A 26,475-nucleotide genomic window follows, 5' to 3' on the forward strand; every position below is an offset into this window, starting at 1 on the left:
TGTGGTGTGGGAGCTTGATGTGAATGAGAGCAGCATTTGGACAATCAGAAAAAATGAGATGGATGTATTGCACTGGAAAATCAGAAAAAATGAGATGGATGTATTTACACTGGACAAACAGAAAAAATGAGATGGATGTACTGTATTTACAATGTGGTTTGGCTCTTTGTTGGAAAGTAATAAAACTTAAGAGATTAAGTTGGGGGAGCAGTAAAATTCAGGAGTATTTTGGATTTGAGTTGGAAATGAGTTACTTGAGAGGAGCATGTGGAGTGACGTGGAGGGACAGGTTGACGAATGAAGAAGTGAAGGAACGTTGTGGGGTAGATGTGGATGTGGTTGAAAAGATTAGGAGAAATACACTGAGGTGGTTTGGACATGTGGAGAGAATGGAGAATGAAAGACTGACTAAGAGGGTGTATGTAGGTGAGGTGGAGGGAGGGAGAGGGAGGGGTAGACCGAGGATGAGGTGGAGGGATGGAGTTGAGAGGTATATGAGGGAGGGGGGGGTGAGTTGGGGGGAGGGGAGTCAAATGGTGGGTGACAGAGTGACTTGGAGGCGTTTTGTCTGCGGCCACCCTTTGCGGGATTAGGGCGTCGGGCTATAGATAGATAGATTTTGGATTTAGTGCAGACTGTAAACAGGGTTTAGTGACTGGCTTCTGCTATGAGCTGATGGACTCAGGTTTACAAAATTCGGCTCTTACAGTATGTGGCCAGTTGATGTGTTGATGTAAGAAGTTAGGTAAAATAATTACGTGAGTTCAGTTCTTGTGCACTATGTTTTCACAGTTTTATACAACTTGGCTGACTTGTTTAATAATCAGGATTACTGGACACATGTTTATTATAGAGGCTGCATGCAGTCACTCCATGCTGATGATTTAATTGTATTTTTCCTTTATGGTTGATGACAAGTGATCATTTTGAAATGTTTCATTTTGTGAAATTAGTATTTTATGAATAAATGGGCTGAAAGTAATTCTTAGCAAAAATGTGTGATGCTGGGTGGATATCATTTATGGGTTGATTAGAAGCTTTTGCCTGACTGGTACAAGGGGATTTCAGTGTTAGGCTTAGTGGTAATCCTACGTGGTTAAATTATGTGAGGTCTTGGGGGTCAAAACCTCTTGGTTAGGTCAGGCTAGGATGCACTATGTGTTAAGTTGGTGAGATCCTAAGTAAACACACTGCTGCAGGCATCACAGCAGGCATACTGATAATAACCAGTCTTACATATATTTATAATGGAAAAATATGGGGTTCCCAAAACCTAGCCCCAATTTTACAGGTAGATGTATGTCATGTATCAGCACAAACTTGATTCGGTACGAGATTCTCAATTTTTACAGAAATTCTACTGTAATGTGATTGTATAAAAAATGTGGAACATGAAAACCTGTTGAACAATGCTGTAGAAAATTGTTCTTAGAAGGTATGGTCATATGGAGAAACTGGATGCAGACAGGATGGTGAAAAGGGTGTAAAATGTGTGTGAGTTTGAAGGTCTAAGGAGGGATGGTAGGTCAACAAGGTGGATGGCAATGGTAAATGTGTGTTTAAGATAATTAAGTACGAGGCTGACAAAGCATGGGAAATGATAGGATTGAATTGTTGGATGAATTACACATAGAAGAGCACATGAAAAAGGTCTGGCACCCCCTTTTCAACCTAACAGCTAATGGACTGTCTATCCGGCAGGTGTATGTTACATTAGAGTGACCAGATTTATTGGAGCCAAAAGCGGGACTCGTGTGTGTGTGTGTGTGTGTGTGTGTGTGTGTGTGTGTGTGTAATTCACCGGGTCGGTCAGGATCACTTGATGGTCGTGATTGTCAGCATTTTACCCTCCCGGAAGGGAGCCGAGAGCTCATATAGTCCGATCTAAGGGCAAGGCTGTGACCTTCACACACCCGTCCCCTTGCTCAAGGGGGACAGTAACCACCCAATTCGTCAGTTAAACTTTTCGCAACCTGAGCGAGGCGCGAATTCCCGTCTACCAGATGGCAAGCGAGAACGTTACCACTGCGCCGGCGAGCAGTGTGTGTGTGTGTGTGTGTGCGTGTGCGTGTATTTACCTATTTGCAGTATACAGGAATTGAGCAATGCTCATGTTGTCCTGTCTCCATATCCACATTTATCAAGTCTACCTTTACACACATGAATGTTTTTCTCATGCACCACCTCTAAGTCGTTCCAAATATTTAAGTATTTACCTAATATACCTAATTGTGATATACACGAATGTACTATGCTCGTGGGTTTCCGTCACTGTTTCTCAATAAGTCAAATTTAGCTTTAAACTCGTTTAAGTTTTTAGACTGGACGATCTCTTTGTCCAGGCTATTCCATAAGTCTATACTTCTGTGAGGAAAGCTATATTTCTTGATATCCTTCAAGCAGCTTGACTTTTTCAATTTCATTCCGTGTCCTCTTGCTGCTCTCTTATCCCATACAAACAGATCTTCTTTGTCAATTTTATCTACTCTTACCATGGTCCTGAACACTGCAATCATGTCTCCCCTCTTTCTCCTTTCCTCTAAGGAAGGTAAATCCAGTTTTTCCATCCTCTCTCTGTATGACAGGTCTGTCAGACTGGGGACCATCTTGGTTGCTGTTCTTTGTATTCTCTCAATCTTGTTTATATCTTTCTTTTTGTGTGGGGACCACACTACCGCTGCATACTCTAACCTGGGGCGGATCATTGCCACTATCAATTTTTTCATCATCTCCTCATCCATATAATGAAATGCTACTCTTAAGTTAGTCAACTATCTTGTTAAGTCTCTCCAACTATCTTGTTAATGTGCTTTTCTGGTGACAAACTATCTTGGACCAGCACTCCCAAATCTTTCTCTTCTCTCCTTTTTGTGATTAATTCATTACCCAACAAATAATTCAGTGATGGCCTCCTGGTACTTTTACCCATTTCCAATATTTTAGATTTCTTTACATTAAAAAATTTCATTTCCCACATCTGGCTCCAATTGTGTATCCTATCCAAATCCTCCTGCAGTATTTTACAATCCTCCTCAGCCTCTACCTTCCTCAAGATCTTTACATCATCAGCAAACAGACTTGCATAACTGTTCACTCCATCTACCATATCATTTATGTAAATCAGGAACATTACTGGCGCCAACACCGAGCCTTGAGGGACTCCACTTGTTACTTCCCTCCATCCAGACATCCTATCCTTTATTACTGTCCTCATTTGTGTCTCTCTCACAAAGTCTCTCATGCATTCCAGAAGTTTCCCCTTCAATCCTCCTATATATTCTAGTTTCCACATTAGTCTCTTATGAGGTACCTTGTCAAAGGCCTTCTCTAAGTCTAAGTACACACAATCCACCTAACCATCTCTCTCCTGTACCACGTCAATCGCTCTTGAGTAAAAGCTCAACAAGTTAGAAACACATGACCTTCCACTTCTGAATCCAAACTGACATTCAGCCAAAATATTCATCTCTTCCAGATATTTTATCCATCTGTCTTTCAGGATTCTCTCACACAATTTTGCGACCATGCTAGTTAGAGACACTGGTCTATAATTCAGGGGTTCTTCCCTGTGTGTGTGTGTGTGTGTGTGTGTGTGTGTGTGTGTGTGTGTGTGTAATTCACCGGGTCGGTCAGGATCACTTGATGGTCTTGATCGTCAGCTTTTACCCTCCCGGAAGGGAGCTGAGAGCTCATATAGTCCGATCTAAGGGCAAGGCTGTGACCTTCACACACGCACACACCCGTCCCCTTGCTCAAGGGGGACAGTAACCACCCACTTCGTCAGTGAAACTTTTCACAACCTGAGCGAGGCGCGAACTCCCGTCCACCAGTTGGCAAGCGAGAACGTTACCACTGCACCAGCGAGCGGTGTGTGTGTGTGTGTTTCTTACCTACCTTACCTAATTGTACCTTTACAGGAATGAGTCAAGCTCGTACTGTCCCGTGTCTTAAACCATATTTATCATACATATCCTTAAATTTGTGAATTGTTTTGGCACACACTATTTCATTCGGTAGTGCATTCCACTGATCAAGTGCTCTGTTTGGGAAACTGAATTTCCTTACGTCTTTATCACCTCTCTTCTTATGCAGTTTTTTGCAGTGTCCTCTTGCTGATGCTTCCCCATATTTTAAGTAATCATTTATGTCTATTTTCTCCTTCCCTGATATGCATTTATATAGCATTATCATGTCATCTCTTTTCCTTCTCTCCTGTAGTGTTGGTAGCTTCAGTTTATTTAGTCTTTCTTAACAGCTTAGGTCCCTTAAGCTTGGTATCCATCTTGTAGCGGCCCTTTGAACTTTTTCAATCATGTCTATGTGTTTTTTGAGATGAGGACTCCAGACTACTGATGCATACTCCAGGGTTGGTCTAATGAATGATGTTGTTATCCTTCTTAGCATGTCTTCATTTATGTATGTGAATGCTATTCTCATATTTGCAAGCAGTGTATACATGTTCCGTACCTTCTCGCTGATGTGGTCAGCCGGAGATAGTCTGTTATTGATAATCACACCTAGGTCCTTCTCTCTTTCTGATGTGTATAGGTTTTATTTCCTAACGAATAATCCCAATCAGGTCTTTTTCCAATTTTACCAAACTTGATTACATGACACTTGTCCACATTGAATTCCATTTGCCTTGTAATACTCCATTCATGAAGTTTATTTAATTCTTCTTGTAGGTCTTTACATGAGTCTGTGTTAGTAATTCTCCTTTGTATTTTTGCATCATCTGCAAACATATTCAGGTAGCTTTCATTTCCAGTGTTACTGTTTATATCATTTATATACACTAAAAACATGATTGTGTGTGCAGGCATGCGTGCATGTATATATATATATACACACACACACAGTTACAATGCGATTGGCAGCGAATGCTGCCGCGCAGCACCTTACCCTGAGGTTGCTAACCAAACGCTAACGTCTCAAACGAACACCGTACGGGGTACAGTGAATGGGCCGACCAAAGTTACCAGTTACTATTACAGATTTTATATTAACAGTTCAGCATTTCATCTGGTTTGGATTATGCATAATTTTACTAATTCAAGCAAGTTTGTGCTGTCTGGACACTGCTACTACTCACCCTGCCCTTGGGTGGGAAAGGAGGTCCGGATGATGATGATGATTTACTAATTCTTCATAATTTCATAATAGAAGATCAGGTTATATCTAACATAATAGTAATTTTCTAAAAGCATGATACTTAAGATAATTTGCTCAAAAAGCGGGACATTTTTGTCGCAATTAAAAAAGCATGGTCGAATGAAGAGGTGAGAAAGGCTGTGGCACAAAAAAAAGAAAGCATAGAGTGAGTGTATGAGAAACAGGGGCATGGAAGAAGCTGAGAGACGGAAAAAAAAGTTGTATGCAGAGAGGAAGAGAGGGGTGAAAAGATTAGTAAGAGAGAGTAAAAAGAGATTGGATGAGGAATTTGGAAGAAATTTAAGCATAAAGTGGAGGGAACTTAAGAAAATGTTCTGGAAAGATGTAAAGAGAGTTAGACAGGGTGCCAAAGAAGTTAGTTAGGGAGTGAAAGATAAAAATGGTAGATTAGTAGTGGAGAAGGAGAAAAAGTGAGTAGATGGAGAGAAAACTTTAACGAACTGTTGAACATAGAGGATGAAAGTAATGTGAGTATAAGTGGCTGGGGAAAGGCTGGGTGACAGAGGTTGTGAGAAGAGAGGAAGAAATCAGTAGGATGGAAGTTGTGGAAGCAATGAAGAAAGTTAAAATGGGGAAAGCCCAAGGAAATGATGGAGTGTGTGGTGAAATGCTGAAGCATGGGGGAGAGATGGTAGTAGAATGGATAAGGAAGATGTGCAGATAGGCCTGAGAGGAAGGTAGAGTCCCGGAGGATTGGATGTCGGGTATAATTATTCCCCTGTACAAATGAAAAGGGGAAAAACAAGTACTGTATGTGGTAATCATAGGGGCATTTGTCTTCTTTGTGTAATAAGAAAAGTATACGGTAGGATACTTATTGACGGAGTTAGGGAAATAACAGAGGAATTAGTTGGAGACGAACAGGAAGGTTTTAGGAACGGAAGAGGTTGTGTAGATCAGATATTCATTCTTAGATCATTAGTGGAAAAGTTTCTACAGAAGGGAAAGAAGTTGTATGCAGCCTTCATGGATTTGGAGAAAGCATAGGACAGGGTGGATAGACAAGGATTGTGGAAAGTTATTAAGAATATATGGAGTAGATGGGAAGTTGCTGAATGCCGTGAAGAGTATGTATGAGGGTGCTAAGGCTGCAGTGCATGTGGACAGTGAACTGAGTGAATTTTTCTATTTGAAGGTTGGATTGAAACAGGAATGTGTCATGTCTCCATGGTTGTTCAATCTGTATATGGATGGGGTTATAAAAGAGATACAAGGTTGGGCAATGGATGTTGGAGTGGCCCTAATGAAAGAGGGCAGTGTTTGGAAACTTCCTGTACTGTAGTCTGCAGGTGATACTGTGTTGTTAAGTGAAGACGAAGGGGAGCTGCAAGGCTTGGTGAATGAGTTTGGAAGAGTATGTAAGAAGAGGACACTAAAGGTGAATGTAGGGAAGAATAAAGTTATGGTCTTCGAGAAAGGTGACGTCACTGAATGTACAGTGAGGCTGGATGAGAGGGAAATGGAAAATATGAGTGCATTTCAGTGCTTGTGTAGTGTGATCAGTAAGGATGGAAGTTTGGAGAGTGAAATGCTTGAAAGGGTACAACAAGGAAGAAAGGTTGCTGGTTCCTTGAAAGCAGTGATAAGAAACAGGGAAGTGAGCATGGATGTGAAAAAGTTACTGCATGACAGTATTGTGATACCAACTCTAATGTATGGAAGTGAAGCTTGGACCTTGTTGAAGGGACAGAAGTCAAGAGTGAGAGCTGTGGAAATGAGTTATTTACAAGGAGCATGTGGAGTCACATGGAGAGACAGACTGACAAATGAGGAAGTGAAGGATCATTGTGGTGTGGATATGGATGTCATAGGAAGTGTTAGGAGAAACACATTGAGGTGGTTTGGTCATGTGAAGAGGATGGAGTGTGAGAGACTAACAAGGAGAGTGTATGTGAGTGAGGTGGAGGGGGAGGCCAAGGATGAGATGGAGGGGTGGAGTGGAGAGGTATATGAGAGAAGGGGGTGTGAGCTGGGAGCAGGGCAGTGAAATGGCAGGGGACAGGGCAACATGGAGGTGATTTGTCTGTGACCACCCCTTATGGGATTAAGGCCTGGCAGTAGATAAATAGAAAAAAGCGGGACACGTAAAAAAAAAAAAAAAGCGGGACTGTGGTCACCTTATGTTACATTCATATAAAGTACAGTATGAAGATAAATACTACACCACCTTGTAGTTCCTTGCAGCCTCTGCATTTCAGATCTTAATTAGGTAATAAGCCAGTCATTTTGCTTTACCCACAATGACTTGATTTTCCACTTCCTTTAACTATTTACCTCTTTTTTCATTACTGCAGCTAAGCTGCCCTGATACTGAAATTTATACAAATTAAATGTATACATCATCATTCATTTCTATTTAGGCACCAGTTCTCATAACTTACCTAACAGGAAGCTTCTTGGCAACATCGTCTCCAATGATCTTGGCAGCTTGACATTGGCCAACAAATCGTTCCAAAATGGTATAAGCTGGTGGTACATCCACACAAATTTGGGGCATGTCCTCATAAACCTGATGGGGGGAAAAATAAGATGAATGTTTTAAAACTTGGTGAAATTCTTGGAATGACGATACAAATAAAACAGAGATACAATATTTCTGAAAGGAATTACAGTACGCTTGCACAGTACACGAGTGGATGGGCAGTCCTGGTCCTTGCGCACTGTGAATACATAATCTTAAGGGAAAAATTACATATGGGCGGTACCCCCTCATACCTTGATAGTTTTTTTTACCCTTAGAGACATACAGTACAATCCCAGCTATCCGGTATCCAGACAAACGGAAGACTCAGAATAACGGGAAAATTCAAGGGCTGGTAAAAACGTCAGTAAGTTATAACTGTGCGCCATTTTGAATGGACCGCCAAACCGCCGTTTTATCGTGTCACGCGAGGCTGGGTGAAGTCGGACTAAGCGAGGTAAAGACATTTCTGGCTAATGTAAATCCCTAGTAAATCCTCTTAACCAGCCCTCCTCCTCCCTCTTTCCCCTACTTGAATTCAGTCATCCTCCACACCCTCCACAATTTCCACAAATCACCAGTCTGCTTTTTACCACCAGACAGTAAACAAGCTCTCTTGCTGTTGTGTTGCTCTGATGGACGGTAATTTCAACATTCCAAAATGCCTAAAGAGCAAACTAAACTTAAGTGTGTCGTGCCTACCTTGAAACAGAAGCTGGACATATGCAATAGACTTGAAAAAGGCAAACATTATAAAACACTGATGACCGAATATAATGTAGGAAATCCAACGATTTTATATAAAGACCCAGCATCCAAGCTCAATGAATTTTTCATGAAAAGCGAGACAAGTCCATTGAAAAAAGGCATACTCTTCATCGTTCAAGTGGTTTTGCTTAGAAAGCTCTAGGGGAGCACCTATTTCTGGTCCTCTTATCGAAGAAAAAGCAAGAGAGTTTCACAATAAAATGAATACAGAAGTCGAATGTGATTTCAGTGTTGGATGGTTAAATCGTTTCAAAGACAGGCATGGAATTTGTATGCCAGACATCTCGGGAGAGAGCAAATCAGCAAACGTCGGTGTTTTTCTTCCTAACGCACCGACTCTAACTTGCACCACATAAATTCATCTTAGAACGCATGTGTGCTGGCAGAGATGAAAAAAAAAAAATGTTAATAGGAATGAAGGTTTACTTTGTTGGAAGAAAAAAAATATATATGCTTGCACTTCATAAGTACATCATGTATTTTATTTAGTGCAAAACAGCTGATTGGCGGCAGGTGAAGGGTGGAATGATGGAGGTCAGTCGGGGCCGGGACCGTAAGCAAAGCTTTGTGTGGGGGCACAGGTGTGATAATTCTACAGTGCAGTCTTAACATCAGTTCACCAATAAATGTTCAAGATTTTATTTCTTTATTTTTCCACTTTTATGAGTACAGTACAGAACAACGAATACTTCGGTAGTTAACAATGGTGCAAAACAGTGGCGGAATGGTGGCGGTCAGTTGGGGCCGGGATCGTAAACAAAGCTGATGTGGGGGCACAGATGTCGTGATAATTTACCAATAAATATTCAGGATTTTATTTCTTTAGTTTTCCTCATGAGTACAGTACATACAAGAAATTATTCGGTAGTTAACAGAACGGACTTGTGCATTTTGCAGTACCGGTACTGCAAGGCATTGCATGCACGTCCATTATGACCATGGTGTGTGTCTGCGAGGCAATTTTTCAGGTGGAATCTCTTGGTGTGCCCCCTGATGTGAGTGGTGAGTACCTGAATTGTATTTACTGCTGTGATAATGATCGCCTTTGTATAGATTTGAATATCAGAACTATGGGAAAAATCTGTAACCGGGAAGGTGAATTCCCCAAGCCGCCCGGTTAACTGGGATTGTACTGTAATAAAGAGAAAATTTTCAGACATATACTACAGATATAGCTACAGTAATAAAAATATGGTCATTTACCTTAACAACAGTAGACAACAGGCCTGATGGACTTAAATAACAGGGGTTCCGAAGCGCGGCAACACTTACAGTGCCGTACCCCCCGCCGCACCAACACTTCCGTCCTCAGACTTCTGAGCACCTTCCCCAAGAGCCTCTAACTCAGTCACTTCGGCCAAAAACCCCTCGAAGTCCAGTGTTGACACAACTGACATTGCATCCTCTACAGGAACAGGATCAGACAATGTAGTTTGTCCCTCACTTTCACTTTCTTGAGGCCACAGTGTGTAACTTGTTATGAGTGTCTGCCTCCTCCTGTTAATTTCTTGTCTGTGCCTGTCTGTGTAGAAATGGAAGGCTTTGTCAATACTAATGAGAACCTCCTCCATTCTTTGTTGGCTGATTTCGTGTTCCTTCACTTCTTCGAGCTTATCCATGGCAGCAAGGATCTTGCTTATCCTTGACACAGACAGTTCTGTGCTGCCCTCCATCACAGTAGGCTCCTCAACTTGACTTTGCCTGCCTTGGGCTCTGTGTCAGCCTCGTCTATCCGTTGCATAACTTCCTCGGGAGGCTGTTCCTTGGTAGCAGTGTGCGTCTCACGTATATCCACCAACATAATGTCCTCGAAACCTGGCACAGCTTGTGCTGCTGTCAGTGTTGCTGCCCCGGCCTTGACCAGTGGCTGAATGGCCATGAATGACTGTCTCGTGGTTCATGCATATGCGAGGCACGAGTAGTCGCCAAGCATGGTTTACTTTTGCAGGTATTATCTTGTCCCAAGCTTGAAGGAAGAAATCATCTTTGCATCTACATCATAACTGACGTCACGATGAATGAGATGTGTGGTGGGGGTCACGTACTCAGGGAAAATGGCGTTTTTGTGCCACTCCTTGCCTCTGCCTCATGTATCGTGGGCTAAACTCGCGCAATGAAGGATTTTTGGTTATTATTTTTGGTCACTCGCATACTATGCGATTCGCAGACTCTGAACTCGTGTACAGTCACTACTCGTTATACATTGATTCGGTATACGATAATGCACTACAACGATAACAGAAAAGTTACACCCCAAAATCCAATTTACCATGAATTTCCCGCTATAACAATATTGCCCTCAGAAAATTTCGTATGAAGTGCCAGGCACACGCAAGGCAACCGTGGCTTGTCTCAGGCAAGATAGCAGCCCCAGCGTACAGAGCATTGTTTTGGTTCAGTTGCGGTCCCACCACCCCTTCAAAGCCCTGTCTTTTCCACTTGTTCACGTGTGCCCCCCTGCTATCGTCACCTCGCAGCCAAGCATCGTGCTACAGCGGGCCTATACATCGTGTAGCACCAGGCCAACGTTACGCAAGTGTGATTGTTGTGTTGTTGCAACTATTTACTGTATGTGGGTAACGCTGCCTGTATTGGTGTGACAGTGTTTGTTTTGGTCTTGGAGACAACTTGGACCGACACAGGAAGTGATTAAGGCGGGTTGTCAATTTTGTTTCAGTACTGAGTAGGTGATTTTGGGATATTGAATTGACGTAACCCCTCTTTCATAATGTATATCAATCTCCCGATTAATGATAAACTCGTTATACGTTGAGGTATGACCTGACGTAACTCCATCGTATAACGAGTAGTGACTGTACTGTGCAAGCGTACTGTACTAGTATAAAATATGACCGTATTCTGTATTAATCAGGAACTACTGTAAGTATATTAATTCAGAAACATACCAGTTCCTTAACTGGCATCATCCCATCCCTAACAACAATGCCTAATACAGAAGAAAATCATTACTGCACAACAAAATCAACAATCACTTCTTGCTTCAGACAGACACGCATCACAAACACACATTAAGATCACTCTCTTTACCTACTCACTCCCAGGAGCCATCCCTAAATCCTTACTCAAAACGGATGAACATATCCATGACCTTTTTCAATAGATAAACAATCTCTATACAAGGCCTCTTATAAACAAACTGCTCTTAAAAAACATTTACAAGGATCAGCTTTGGCAAACACACATGCACACTCTCTCTCTCTCTCCCTATGTGTGTGTGTGTTGTTGTGCGCTTGCGCGCGCGTGTTGTATCTATAAGGGAAAGAGTCAAGCTCATAATGTCCGGTGTTTGGAATAATTTTTATCATACATATCCTTATTTTTATTAATAGTTCTGGCACACTCTATTTCATTCGGTAGTGCATTCCACTGATTAACTGCTCTATCTGGGAAACTGAATTTCCTTACGTCTTTATCACCTCTCTTTTTATGCAGTTTTTTGCAGTGTCCCCTTGCTGTTGCTTCCCCATAAGTTAAGTCTATTTTCTCTTTTCTGATGCATTTATATAGAAAAATCATGTCTCCTCCTTTCCTTCTCTCTTGTAATGCTGGTAGGTTTAATTTTTTCTCATCTTTCTTCATAGATTAGATCCTTTAAGCTTGGTGCCCATCTTGAAGCAGCCCACTGTACCTTTTCAATCTTATATACCAGTATAAGTTTTTTTAGATGAGGATTCCACACTACAGATGCATACTCCAGGGCTGGTCTAATGAATGATGTCATTACCTTTCTCAGCATGTCTTCATTAATATGTGTGAATGCTACTCTCATTTCAGTGAGCAGATTGAGCATGTTTTGTACTTTCTCACTGATATGGCCAGCCAGAGATAGTTTGTTATTGACAATCACTCCTAGGTCCTTCTCCTTTTCTGATATGTGGAGGGTTGAACTTCCTAGCTTATAATCCCAGTGTGGTCTTTCTTCACTTTTAACAAACTTGATTACATGGTATTTGTCCACAGTGAATTACATTTGCCATCTATTGCTCCATTCATGAAGCTTATTTAATTCTTCTTGCAGCTCTCTGTAAGAGTCTGTGTTTGTAATTCTCCATTGTATTTTTGCATCATCAGCAAACATATTTGGATAGCTTCCTTTTCCAATGCTGCTCTCAATATCAATTATATATACTAAAAACATATTGGCACCAGCACTGAGCCCTGTGGGATTCCACTAGGCACTTCTCTCCATGATCAGTAATTTGCTTTAGTACTGTTCTTATTTCCTTTTTTCTGAGAAAACCTTGCATCCAACAGTACAGACTACCTTGGATTCCTTTTTGATATTGGTGCAATTTCCATTAAAGTGTTTGGTGTGGTATTCTGTTAAATGCCTTTGTGAAATCCAAACTGATACTGTCTACCCATCCTTCTCTTTTCTGTTGTGTTTCTGCAACTTTATCATGGTAGTTAAATGGATTAGAAACACATGACTTTCCCTTTCTAAAACAGAACTGTCTTTCTGTTATCATATTGTGTTTTTCCAGATGAATTAACCCACAAAATTTTATCAGCTTTTCTGACATCTTACTTACAATGATGGTCACTGAAACTGGTCAGTAGTAAAGTGGATTTTGTCTATTTTTGGTAGGTGGGGGTGCTCACCATCCACTCACTCAATGAAGTGCTGCTCTTGGGTGTCTGCCCTTTCCTCTCCTCCATCCTTCTTTCCTTCCATCCTCTTCTGTCTTTCTTTCCTTCATGCTTTCCTCGTCCTTCTGCCTACGGGTGACTTTACACTTCCTCTTCTGTCTTTCTTTCCTTCATTCTTTCCTCTTCCTTCCACCTGTGGGTGACTCTACACTGAGTGACAAGCCAAATGGTTTCCTGGACACCAGGAAACCATTTACTACGATGGATGTAACCATATAACTGAATTTTGGCGCCTGGTGGTTTAGTGGGTAATTACGGCGCTCCAATCAGATTGAGCCGGTGAAGGTTTATATCCAAGGGGTGGTTGGGGTTTATTGCTCACGTAATGCCACTCAGGGATGAGTGAGGCTGGTCACTCTCATCTTAAATGTCAGGACCAACTTGCCTTGCCCCAGACTCCTTCGTTCCTCATGGGGCAACGTAGGATTGGACGATGAATGGATGGATGGATGGACCCTTTCTTGATGAGGGGAACAATGTTTGCTTTCTTCTAAATATCAGGTAGTTTACCTTGATTTAAGGATTCCTTGAATATTAAGTATATTGGTCTGCTTAACCCTTCTGCACATTCATGTAATACTCACCTGAAATCTCATCAGGACCATTTGCGTTTCCTTTGTCCAATTTGCTCAGCTCTTCCTGGACCTCTTGTTCTGATAAGTCTATATTTGTTAATATAGTGGGCATGTTTGTTCCTTTTCATCTCCCTCAATTCTATTTTCTTCTGTAAAAACCTGTTGGAATTTTTCGTTTAGTACTTCAAAAAGTATACGTTTATTGATATCTGGCCGACAGGACGGAATGCATTATCAGGGAGTAGGATTGTTGCTGGGTTGTAAAGCAAATAAGGCTTTATGTGAGTGGGATCCTATAGATGAGCGATTGCTATACGCACGGTTTAAATCAAATCATGGCAACATCAGTCTGTTTGTGTGTTATGCACCTACTAATGATGCACTCGATGAAAGGAAAGACACATTTTATGAAAAGTTGCAAGAAGGAGTAGGAAGGGTACCTAGACATGATGTTTTGATCTGCGTTGGAGACTTTAATGCAGTAATGGGCTGTTCAAATGAGGGATTTGAGGCATGTATGGGTAAGATGGGAGTTGGTAGTAGGATGAGTGAAAACGGAGTGAGGTTTGGAAGTTTCTGTCTAGCAAATGACTTAGTCATCAGCACACTCTTTCAGCATTGCAATATACACAAGACAACTTGGGTGTCGCCGTGTGGAAAATATAAAAATCAGATTGATCACATCGCTATCAGTAGGAGGCATAGAAGTTCTCTGCTAGATGTTCATGTTAAACGGGGAGCGGATATTGGTAGTGACCATCAACTCAGCATTGGAAAAATAAGGTTTAAACTTAAAAATCAGAAGAAGGAAAAATCTGGTGTTGGTAGATACGATATTGTTAAGCTTAGAAGAGAAGGAGAAGAAAAAGGAGGAATTCAGATTAGAATGCAGAAATAGGTTTTTGGTGTTGGAAACGTTGGAAGAGGGGGAGAGAAGTGTAGATGAGATGTGGGAGGATGTGAACAAAGTTTTGCATGAGACTGCTGAATGTATGCGATTGGAAGGAGACATAGATTCAGGAGAAAGAAATGGATATCAGAGGAAACGTGGGATATGATAAAAAAGAGAAGTGAGGCTAAATTGAGGAGTGAGATGCAATGCGTTCATGAACGAGAGATTGAATTAGCAAGAGCTGCGTACTGGAGTTTGAATTCAGAAGTAAGAAGGTTAGCTAGGAGAGATAAAAGAAGATGTGTGGATGAAAAGGTTGCAGAGACTGAAATCCTAATAAACAAAAATGATGGACAGAGTCAAAGAATAGCATATGAATCGATTAGAGAACTGAGTGGTAATGCAGGTAAACGCAAGGAAATACCAATTAGAGACAGGGAAGGAAATTTATTGACCAAAGATGGAGATATTAAAAATAGATGGAAAGAGCATTTTGAGACAGTTCTTAATAGACCAATACCACCAGAAGAGGATGTACCGTCTGCTCAGGAAGATTTAAATATAGAAACAGGAGAGTTGAGGCCTGCAGAAGTGGAGAAAGCAGTAAAACAGTTAAAGAATAATAAGGCACCAGGGAGGATGGTTTATTTCCGGAAATGTTTAAAGTGGAGGGGGATAGATTAATAATGATCTTGACCAAGCTATTCAATAAGATATGGGTGACGGGGTTACTACCATCAGTTTGGAAGAATGGTGTAATTGTTAAAGTTCCGAAGAAAGGAGACCTGAGTGAGTGTGGTAATTGGAGGGGAATCTCTTTGTCACCGATAGCTTTGAAATTTTTCAGTAGAGTGTTGTTAAATAGGTTGGAGCCGGTGGTTGAGGGTATTCTGAGGGATGAACAGGCTGGTTTTAGAAAGGGACGTGGTTGCAATGATCAGATCTTTATAGTTAGGCATTTGATGCAGCAAGTTAATGAAATGAGAGTACCGTTAAGTCTTTGTTTTGTTGATTTTGAAAAGGCTTTTGATAGTGTTTCGAGAGAGTCTATGGGGAAGATCATGAGACATTATGGAATACCAGAGGAGTTTGTGAGGGTCATTATGAACATGCATGAGGACACATTTTGTAAAGTGATGGTTGATGGTTGTCTGAGTGATTCGTTTGAAGTCAAGTCCGGAGTAATTCAAGGTGGTGTTCTATCGCCTTTACTATTTATATTGGTCATTGATTACATTATGAAACGTGTTGGAACAGAAACCGGTGCAGGTATACTTTGGGAGAGAACAGGAAACTTTTGGATTTAGATTATGCAGATGATATAGTTTTGATTTGTGATGGGCCAGAAGAGATGCAGAGAGTGTTGGACTGTTTGGTGAGTGAAGGTCGCAAGGTGGGTTTGGTTATTAATTGTGGAAAAACTGAAATAATCAATATGAATATGGAAAATGCGCAGGAATGTGTAATTGGAGGTATGGTTGTAAAGCAAGTTGATAGGTTTAAATATTTAGGTACTTATTTAGCCAAGGATGGTTCTTTGAACTTTGAATTCGAGGAAAGGTTAAAGAAGGCTAATCAGGCAATGGGAATGCTTAAACATATTTGGAATAATAACAATTTCTCTGTGCAGACAAAAATCAAACTTTATAAGGTAATGGTTAGGAGTATCTTAATTTATGGACATGAGTCTTGGTACAGCACAGTGACTATGGAAAATAAATTCTTGGTGTTTGAAAATAAAGCACTTAGAAGAATATTAGGAGTTAAGTGGTGGGAAAGGATACCAAATAGTAGAATTAGAGAAATAACGGGAGTGCAGCCGATCGATGAATATGTTAGATTCTCACGATGGAAGTGGCTAGGACATGTGTATAGGAGACAGGGAATAGTACGAGGTACACCAGGGTGGGTGGCACCTGGTAGGAGAGGTAGAGGAAGGCCAAAAGAGACGTGGGTGAGGACAATGAGACGGGAAGCTGGAGATGAGTGTTGGGGAGATCTTGAGGAGTTAGCACAAGATAGGATGTGGTGGTGTGAGTTCATCGAGGCCCTATGCATCCCCGAGGGTGCCACAGGAAATGATTGATTGATTGACTTCAAAAATATCTGCTTCACTAATACAGATTTTCCCCTCTTCCATAATGGACTGTATTTTATCTTTGACTTCAGTTTTGCTTCATATGTGGCTGTAAAACAGCTTCAGTCGATCAGTACTGTACTTTTATTTATAATATCTTCCTCAAACTGGTGTTGTGCTACTCTCCTTATCCTTGTATAATCATTTCATGCCTGTTTCTAGTTGTTATATGCCCTCTAACTATTATGTCGTCTGTATCTATTCCACAGCAAATCTCTTTTCCCTTTTGCTTTTTTACATTCAGTATTAAACTATTTCTTTATCTGTTATTTCTGTTTCTTTGTCCTGAGGGATATAATTTTGGACTCCTGTTTTGTAAAATTCACAGAATTTTCTCTACACAGTATAACATTTATATCTTGTCCTCAAAGCTCCTTTTCCCAATCTATTTCTATAAAATATTTACTTAGGAATTAAATTGATCTGGATCTGGACAACTTGTGGAATGCATATAAGCACTGCTTAGTTAGGAATGCTAAAGTAATGTGTGGTGTTGGAAGACTAACAACAGAGAAGAAAGGTATGGCATGGTGGGATGAAGAAGCTAAGAGTGCAGTGGTGAAACAGAGGAAGAAGTTGCTAGAATGGATACAGGACAGGGGTTCAATTGAAAAAAGAATATATTGAGAGCAAGAAGCAAGCAAAGAGACTAGTGAAGAGGAAAACGGAGGGGGTAAATGATGATCTACGCAGAAAAATGAATGCAAATGAATCTGAAAACCGGAAGTTATTCTGGAAAGAGGCGCAGAAATGTAAAAGTGACAGTGGAAAGAAATGTGAAAGTCTGAAGGATGTTGGTAGCAGATTATTAACCTATGGGGATGATGGAATGATAGGACCAGATGGAGAGAATATTTTTAAAGTCTGAGGAATGGGACTGGAGACAGCAAAGTGGCTTTAAACATGACTGGTTTTGAGGGTGTGCAGAGAAGGAATGAACTGTGACACTTGCAGAAGTGAAGAACGCTGTAAAATGGCTGAAACATGGGAAAGCAGCTGGTGCTGATGCGGTGTATGCAGAGACGATTAAGTGTAGTGGAGAGAGTGGAATAAAGTGCTTGCTGGAGGTAAGAAGGCATGGATGAGTGAAACTGTGCCAGTATAGTGGAAAAAGGTTGTGACTGTACCCCTGTACAAAAATAAAGGTGAGCGAAGTGAGTGCAAGAATTATTGAGGCAGTAGTCTATTGAATGTTGTTGGGGAGGTATATGGAAAACTGTGATAGAGAAAGTAAGAGAGATATCAGAATGCCTAGTGAGTGACGAACAGGGTGGCTTTAAGAGTGGCAGAGGATGTGTAGATCAAATATTTGTAATGAGACAAATAATGGAGAAGGGTTTTGAGAAAGGCTACGAGGTGTATGTGTATGATATTTATGGATCTGGAAAAAGCATATAACAAAGTAGACAGAGAAGGATTGTGGAAGGTTTCACATATATAATGTGAGGATGGTAAGCTGCAAGTTGCCATTAAGAGTTTGTATGATGGTAGCTGAGACATGTGTAAGGGTAAATGGGCATCTAAGTGAATGGTTCACAATTAGTATGGATGTGCAAAAAGGTTGTGTGATGTCCCCATCAATGTTCAATATATATATGGATGGGGTGATGAGAAAAGTAAAAACAAGTAATGGAGAGAGGGATGGCACTGATAATGAATGGTGATGGATGAAATATCTCAAATTCGTTGTATGCTGATGATGCAGAACTACTGTACTTGCAAATACCGGACAAGAGCTTGGTAGACTAGTGCAGAGTTTTGTAGATGTCTATGAGCATCATGCCTTGATATTAAATGCAGAAAAGAGTAAAGTGATGGTTACTGAGAAAGAAGGTGACTCCCAGTGTGATGTTACAGTGCATGAAGAGAGACTGGAATTAGTGGGAGAGTTCAAATACCTGGGTACAGTGATAGAAAAGAGAGGAAAATGTGCGAAGGAAGTGGAAAGCAGTGACACAGGGAAGCAAAGTAGCTGGTGCTATGAAGGTCATGGTAAGAAATAGAGGCTTGAGTGTTGCAGCAGCATGAGGCTTACATGAGAGTGTTAGTGCCAACTTTAACATACAAGTGTAAGACTGGTGTGTGGCATGAAAATGAAAAGTCCAGTCAGAGCAGTGGAGATGGGACTGTTGAGGAATGTATGTGGAGTACAGAAAGTGGACAGGATACGGAATAATGTGATTCGTGAACGATATGGAGTGGGGAAGTCTGTGGACAACAAAATCAAAGAGAGTGTGATGAGATGGTATGGCCATGTGGAGTGAATGGATAACAACAGAGTGGTGAAAAGGTATATCTGAGTGAATTTGAAGGAGGAAGGAGGCAAGGCAGGCCAAGAAGAATGTGGAGAGATATGGTGGAGGAGTGTGTGAGGAAAAGAGACACTGGAAGTTGGTGAGGGGATGGGATTGAAGAGATAAGGCTAGCTGGATGAATTTTGTATGGAGAAGTGTATGACCCAGGATCTGGCACCCCATTTTAATGTAACAGCATTCTGACTGGCTTTATCAGATAGCTATATGTGAAGCTACAGTACATGGTGAAACCTTTTGGCCTAGCAGATGGAACCTGGATTCTGTGGGCTTGAATGATGAGTGAATGGTAGCGTGACCCACTGCATTAGGCAAACTTTGGCTGTCTGGATGCTGACACTCCTCACCCTGCCCTAGGGTGGGAAAGGAGGTCCGGATGATGATGAAGAATATTGCCCTTTTTGTAGTTTAGGCTTTTTTTTATAACGTTCATTATCACTAACTATATCATATGCTATCCTGAAACTGCAGTTTAATACTGCATGGTCGCTTTTCCCAAAAGGAGGGAGATACATTATGCTGGCAATTCCATTATCTTGCCAGGTAAATATAAGAGCTAATAATGATGGTTCTTCTTGTCCTCCTTTCCGGGGTTTTCCTTTACATGTTGTGTTAGGAAAACTCCTGTATAAGATCCAGGAGCTTTGGATCCCAACAGCTTTCATAGCTTCTTACATCTAGTGTATTCCAATTTATATCTGTGCTGAAATCTCCAGTCAGTATAATTCTTTCAAATTTTTCTTCCATAATTGGTAGAAGGGTTCTTAAACTCTGTATTCTACTTTCTGCCAAGTCTTCAAATTCACCTCTACCCAAAGTGTTTGTCTTGGGTGGCATGTTTAAATTTGCCATCATTATTTTCCCTTCAGATGTGTTGATCTCTACTGCAATAAATTCTACTTGTGAGGGTATATCTAGTTCTAACTTGTGAGGGTATATCTAGTTCTAACTTGTGAGGGTATATCTAGTTCTATCTCTCTGACTTGGATTTTTTTCTCTGTTAATATCATAACTCCTCCTTTTTTCAAATTTCTATCTCTTCTTCGTATGCTGTATTCATCAAAACTTTGGGTGTCATGAGATATCCTTGGGGTTAATTTTATTTCAGTTAGGGAAATAATATGAGGTTCATTTTTTCTGGTATAGTCTTTCATCTCTAATAATTTGGATACCATTCCATCTACATTTGGGTACATCAACTTAGTCATGTTGTTTATATATCTGACATAAGCTGAGTCTTTTACCTTCCCCCCCAGTCCCTACTGTTTATGTGCCATTTTCTTACATGTAACCCTACCACCTTGTAATAAAAAAAAAAAAAAAAAATTTACTTCTCTCTTCCTTTGATCTTTCCTCATTTGTTGTTTTTGCTTTTTCCTTCCTGTCTTTTAGCAATCCCCATTCCTACTGAGTTAGGTATCTGATTCCTGGAGTTTGTTGGCATTTTTTAATGTCTTCTACAGTGTTCACAGTTTTGAAGGTTACTTTCAGAGGCCTTGACTTGTTTCTCTCATACTTCCCTAGCCTTCTATATTCCTCTATATCTTTCTCACATATGTCCTTTGACGCATCTTTTAATATGTTTATTATATTTATCATTTCCTTTTAGTCTCTAGAGATTCTGTTTCTTATATCTTCAACTTTACCAGTAATTTATATGAATTTGCTAATCTCAGCTGATTCCTTTATCAGCTTTGGGCTGTTTTTATCATTTCTTTCACTTCCTTTATGTGGTAGGTGGGGGCGCTCATCATCCACTCACTCGATGTAGTGCTGCTCTTGGGTGTCTGCCCTTTCCTCTGTTCCATCATTCTTTCCTTCCATCCTCTTCTGTCTTTCTTTCTTTCCTTGTCCTTCTGCCTATGGGTGACTTTACACTCCCTCTTCTGTCTTTCTTTCCTTCATTCTTTCTTTTTCCTTCTGGCTGTGGGTGACTCTACACTGAGAGACAAGCCAAATGGTTTCCTGTACACCAGGAAACCATTTACTACGCTGGGTGGTACCCATATAACCAAATTTTGGCACCTGGTGGTTTAGTGGGTAATTATTGTGCTCCAGTCGAATTGAGCTGGTAAAGTTTTAGATCCAAGGGGTGGTTGGGGTTGACTGCTCATGTAATGTCACTCATCTTAAATGTCGAGACCAACTGCCTAGTCCCGGGCTCCTACGCTCCTCATGGGGCAATGTAGGATTGGATGATAGATAGATGGATTCACATCCTTTCTTATGATTTTTTCTTTGACCTTGTTTTTAAACTCGTTTCACTTTCCCGATCTCAGCATATGTACTTTGCACTACATCTGTGCAATTTCTCATCATTTCATTTGCCTGAGTTATCTTTTCTTCACTATCACTGCTTTGTTCCATGAGACTGCTTGCTTGCATGCTTATTTAATTCTAACTGTATCATTTTTGAACTCCTCCATAAATCTCTCATGGTAGAACATTGTACTCCCCTTTTCACCTGTTTTCTTTCTCAGCGAGTCTACCTCAGCTGACATCTCATCTACTGTTATGTCTTTTCTGTTTATTTCCTTTATTAATTCTTCATTTTTTTTCCTTCTGTAGGCATAGGTCCCTTCTGATTGCCTCTATTTCCAGTGTAAAAGTTTTCTCCAGTTTATTCGCTTTCTCCACTAATTTATTATAAGTTTCCATTTCAACCCGTTCTCCGTATTCATCATTCTGTTTTCGACTTTCATTTCATTCTGTTTTCGACTTTCATTCCTTCTCTTACCTACCAGAGGCACTTGTGAAAAGTACTCCATCTTACAGAAAGATATTTTCTACTTACAATCTGGCACCTCCTTACTGCCCACCTTGGTGTGGTACTGGCAACACCCTGATGATTGCCTTGCCTCAGCAAATTCCTTGGACCAATGATTTTGATGCATACTTTCTTTGGACTACACTTTTTTGCTTATACAGTACTTGCTGTACTATTTTAATCATCACTTAATTTAGAGTATCACCAAACATGCTTCATTATACATACTCCTAGGTATGTCCAGTAGCGGTGTGTGTGTGTGAGAATTTCATTAGCAATTCATCCACATATTAGATTATGCTAATGTACGCTGGACTTCCACATTAGCCATACCTTTGAAAACTTCAAAACACGAGCAAAACTTGTCACAATGTTAGCACGGTGTATTAAAGACATAAAATATATATTCACTTTCACTAACTAACCCAAGATTCATTCCACTCTTGCATCTTCATGACAAACACATAATGGCATTTCTGCCTTTACAACACAAAGTTTTCAAACATCTTAAGTAACCCTGACACAGTTTCAAATTAATTTTAATATTACCTTTCATCCATCCTACCTATGTCACATGTCATTCTCTGAATCTTTACAAGCCAAAATTCTCAAACAGTTGTCAAGATTTATCAAAACCACCACCAGGTGTTCTTACACTCCTCCCTACATCCTGCATCTATGTAATTTCACCCTCACTTTATATTAATGTACAAAACTTATGAGAAGCATTTTTGTTTTCTAAAAGTGTCCCTTCATTTGAACTGACCCTGAGAAAGCCGGCTTTCATCTGTGTTGGTGTGATGATGATGGCACGGTGGAGGGAGCCCAGCAGCTTACACATCATTTGACTGGTTCGCTCATCCATCTTCTCCAGTGCCATTACCACTGCCTCGTAAACCTGTCCAAAAATACGATATAAAATATGAGCAAGCCTGGGAACATAATCATTTAGTTAACAGGAGAATCAAGCTAAGGAATGAAGGATGAAAATTTATGGATGAAAATCAGATACACATAGTTACTACAGATGCACCACTTGCAATGAATGCATCCATCATCCAGTCTTTTATTGCTCCATCAGGAGTGTACGAAACCAAGAGTAAGGTTACTTAGTTTTGGCATTTAAGGCAAGAATGACTACTCACTTGCTAAAGTGACATTATGTGGCCAATAAACCCCAACCAACCCTTGGATGATGCATGTGGACAGATGTCTACCTCTTGTAATTTTTAGTTATTGCATATTATCTTTTTTTCTTTCCGTCTTGTTGTTGTGTTGTATAGTATCGTTTATAAAGGCTCCAACATGCTTGCACTCATTGGCCTTAGTCACCGAATGGTGGTTTTCCATGTTGTTTGATCTCTAGCAGCCTATCTATTCAGTCCCACATCCCTGAGGTCACACTCTATGACCTCACCCCACATCTTTATCGATCTGCCTCTTGCACCTCTACCCCTGACATTCACACTTCTCAGAGCAGATATATTTAAGCAATAACTAACAGGGTAGCTGTAGCCAGATCATAGAGAATTTAGAAGATTCAAGATTAGGAACTTGAGAATAAGTACGGTCATTACATCCCTAACCAACAAACTTTGGCTTGGCTGAAGTGAAAATCTGAACAAGTAAAAGTAGCATTTACACTGTACCAGTTCATGATGAAAATGTGGAACCTCCAGCTCTTGGAGGCAGCGTGTGGCCTCTGCAACATCAGCTGAGGACAGATACTCCTCCAGCAACAACACCATTTTCTTAACCAGGTACTTGACTGGCCGTGTGCCCCCACCCACACCCCACACATTGTCTAGTCGCACCAGCCCATGTCTCATAGACAGAAGGCTGTCAGATCGTGCCAAAGCCACCACAGCATGCTCACAGTCAACCTGCCAAAAACAGATAAATAATAATAGTTAAAAAAAAAAAAAAAGTGACATGTATTGGTGGTAGGTGGTGGCAATCATCATCCACTTACTTGATGTAGTGCTACCTACTTCTTCCTTCACTGTTATCATTTTTTCTGTGTCTGCCCTCTCTCTTCCTATTCCTCCCATCTTTCCTGTCACTTTGTATTACTCCTCTTTCCTTTTCAGGTGGCTCTACATTGACTGACATGCCAAATCGTTTCCTGTAAGCCACGAAATCATTTACAGTGCTTGGTGGTGACCATTATAACCAACCCGTGTGTGTGTGAGGCACCCAAATTCTCACTGCAGCCTCCACAAACCCACAACATCCACTACACTACATGGCAGCACATCCACACACACCAAGGAACATCAAAACAACACCCAGCACACGATATACACAAATACTGTCATCTCTCCCCCCTTGCCCGCCTCAGACCAGCTTCCAGAAGCATATCCATACTCAAATCACTCGCCGCTCCATTCAGTCACTTAAAGACAACACACAGCTGTATGCACGGCCCTCTGATATCCAACCTTCTGAATCCTATCTCCCTCGTGAGGACAGAGCCTGCCTGGCCAGGTTGTGATGTGGGCATCATCCAGCCCTCAGAGGCTGGATGACTGTCACTGATGCCTGTCCAAAATGTAACACAGCACCCCATACTATTAAACACATTATGGAAGATGGCATTGCACACAATCATCTACACCAACAACACAACATACACTCCTTGAGAGCTCTGTGGGAAAGCCCAGTCTCGACCATGGCCTTCCTTAAGGACTCGGGGCTGTTCGGCCAGACTGCCTAAGGAACAACTACTACTACTACTACCCATATATACTCCCTACATGTCGGCAAGTGGGTTGGCATCCCTCCCCATAAAACAATTAGCTCAAAGACAAATGGCCAACCCTTCTGGGATTATGGCATCTGGCTACTGAAAGACAGATAGATTCATGTATTGCAACCAGCAAGTTTTGAGAACCCATTACTCCATGATATATTTACCAAGTTTCTACTCACAGTGGAAAATGAAAAACAACAATCTAATTTAGCTCCACGCTGACTTCTATCACTCCATAACAATACTAATAGTTTACAGACATCAATATATTTCAGAAAACCAACAATATAGATAATGTAATCCACCTTCTGATGATATACTGTACTGAAATTATTTCTTATCCATTTAACTGGATACACAACTAATTCAGTATTTTCTTATTTCATTTCTCATATTCTTCCATCTGGTACTCCATTATAACCCATTAAGTCATCCTCAGGACCAGTGCCTACTCTTCCATTCATACTGCCCGTTAAGATCACTTTATAGCTCCTGGGCATTTCTCCCACTGCTTCATCCACCTCATCCCAAAACCTGTCCTTCTCACCCCTGCCGTCAAATGGTGCATACGCTACAACCACTCCCACTTTCACCTTCTCAAACTTGAACTAGATATCCATACATCTAGAGCTAACACATTTGTAATCTCTCATTCCACTCTGCCACACTTCATTCTGCAACAAGGCAATGCCTTCCTTGCATCTTCCTCTCCCATTCATGCCTGATCTTACACATTTCACACCCTCCTACACCTACACTTCACACCCTTTCATTTTTGTTTCACATAATGCCATCATGGCATAGCTCACACTCTTGAACACATTCACCACTTCCACCCTCTTGCTCTCCTCATTCACACCTCTCGCTTTCCATACAGCAATGCGAAGCTGCCTATTTGGTTGGGGCCCTGGGCAGGCACTAGGCCCTCTGAGGCTCTCTGAAATGTCTGCCAAGATTAAGTGATTTTAGATAGGTTGGGTCTGGTTAGTACTTGGGTGGGTGACCGCCTGGGAACACCAGATGCTGTTGGCATAACGTTCTCCCTATGTGTCAAGTGGGGTTGGTGGAGGATTAGTGCCCCTCCCTGTAAGAACAGTTAACTCTGGGCCCTTGGCCACCCCATTTGGGATACATGGCATCTGGCAATGAATGAATGATGAAGATAGGGAAATCTGGGGAAACGGAACCAGGCCAAAAACCCCAGTTATATGGTTACCACCCAGTGTAGTAAATGGTTTCCTGGGTACAGGAAACCATTTGGCTTGAAACTCAGTGTAGAGACTATAAGGCATCCCTACACTGAGAGAGAGAGAGAGAGAGAGAGAGAGAGAGAGAGAGAGAGGGGGGGGGGGATAGCACAGAAGTATGTATCGAGTAGAAGGGGGATGAGGTAGAAGGAAAGAACTTTGCGTTGTTAGTAATTATGGGATTAGGGTTGGGTTGGACAGGTGTGGTAAAGGGTGTGAGGGCTTCAGACAAAGAGATAGGTGTGGCAGAGGTACAGGGTGGTCATTGTAACTCTGGTGCAAATTTTATGATGAGGGAACAGCAATAGTCAAGGGTTTTTACATACGGTATAGCTAACTTCATTGCAGCCAATGTGAACAGGTTTTGTGACTGTCGTAGTGATTTGCTGACGACTCGGGATCAGAAAAATTTGGCTCATTCAGTATGGGATGAGTTTACATCCAGATTAGTCTATTATTGTCTCCACTCCTCCACTTATCCCCTACCTTTCCCCAAACTGCATTTTATCACCTTGTCAGTGTCTTCTCCTGACCCGACCCTTCCTTGGTATGACTGACACCTTCCTCCCACCCACCCCAACACACATGTCGCCCAGTCTGGCAATAACGTGCTCATCTGGCAACACTGTAAAGACCCAAAGCAGCGAGGGACAAAAGCATGACACACCCGTAAACAAACGAGGCCACAGAGAAACTGGATACTAAACGTACCCATTTTGAG

General features: G+C 41.2%; 1 protein-coding gene across 1 annotated transcript in view; it reads right to left on the reverse strand.

Moving 5' to 3' along the window:
- Pdcd4 (Programmed cell death 4) overlaps positions 1-26,475 on the reverse strand; it is a 109,843-nt gene that overhangs the window by 4,769 nt on the left and 78,599 nt on the right. The window contains exons 5-7 of the mRNA XM_080273383.1: positions 23,405-23,638; positions 22,522-22,653; positions 7,554-7,681 (exon numbers count right to left, since the gene is read on the reverse strand). Coding sequence (XP_080129509.1) covers positions 7,554-7,681; positions 22,522-22,653; positions 23,405-23,638 — 494 coding nt within the window. The remainder of the gene's footprint in view (positions 1-7,553; positions 7,682-22,521; positions 22,654-23,404; positions 23,639-26,475) is intronic.

This window comes from Coenobita brevimanus, chromosome 54 (genome assembly GCF_032717465.1).
Source record: "Coenobita brevimanus isolate Jiangsu-jjx chromosome 54, ASM3271746v2, whole genome shotgun sequence".
In the NCBI taxonomy this organism is placed as follows: Eukaryota; Metazoa; Arthropoda; class Malacostraca; order Decapoda; family Coenobitidae; genus Coenobita; species Coenobita brevimanus.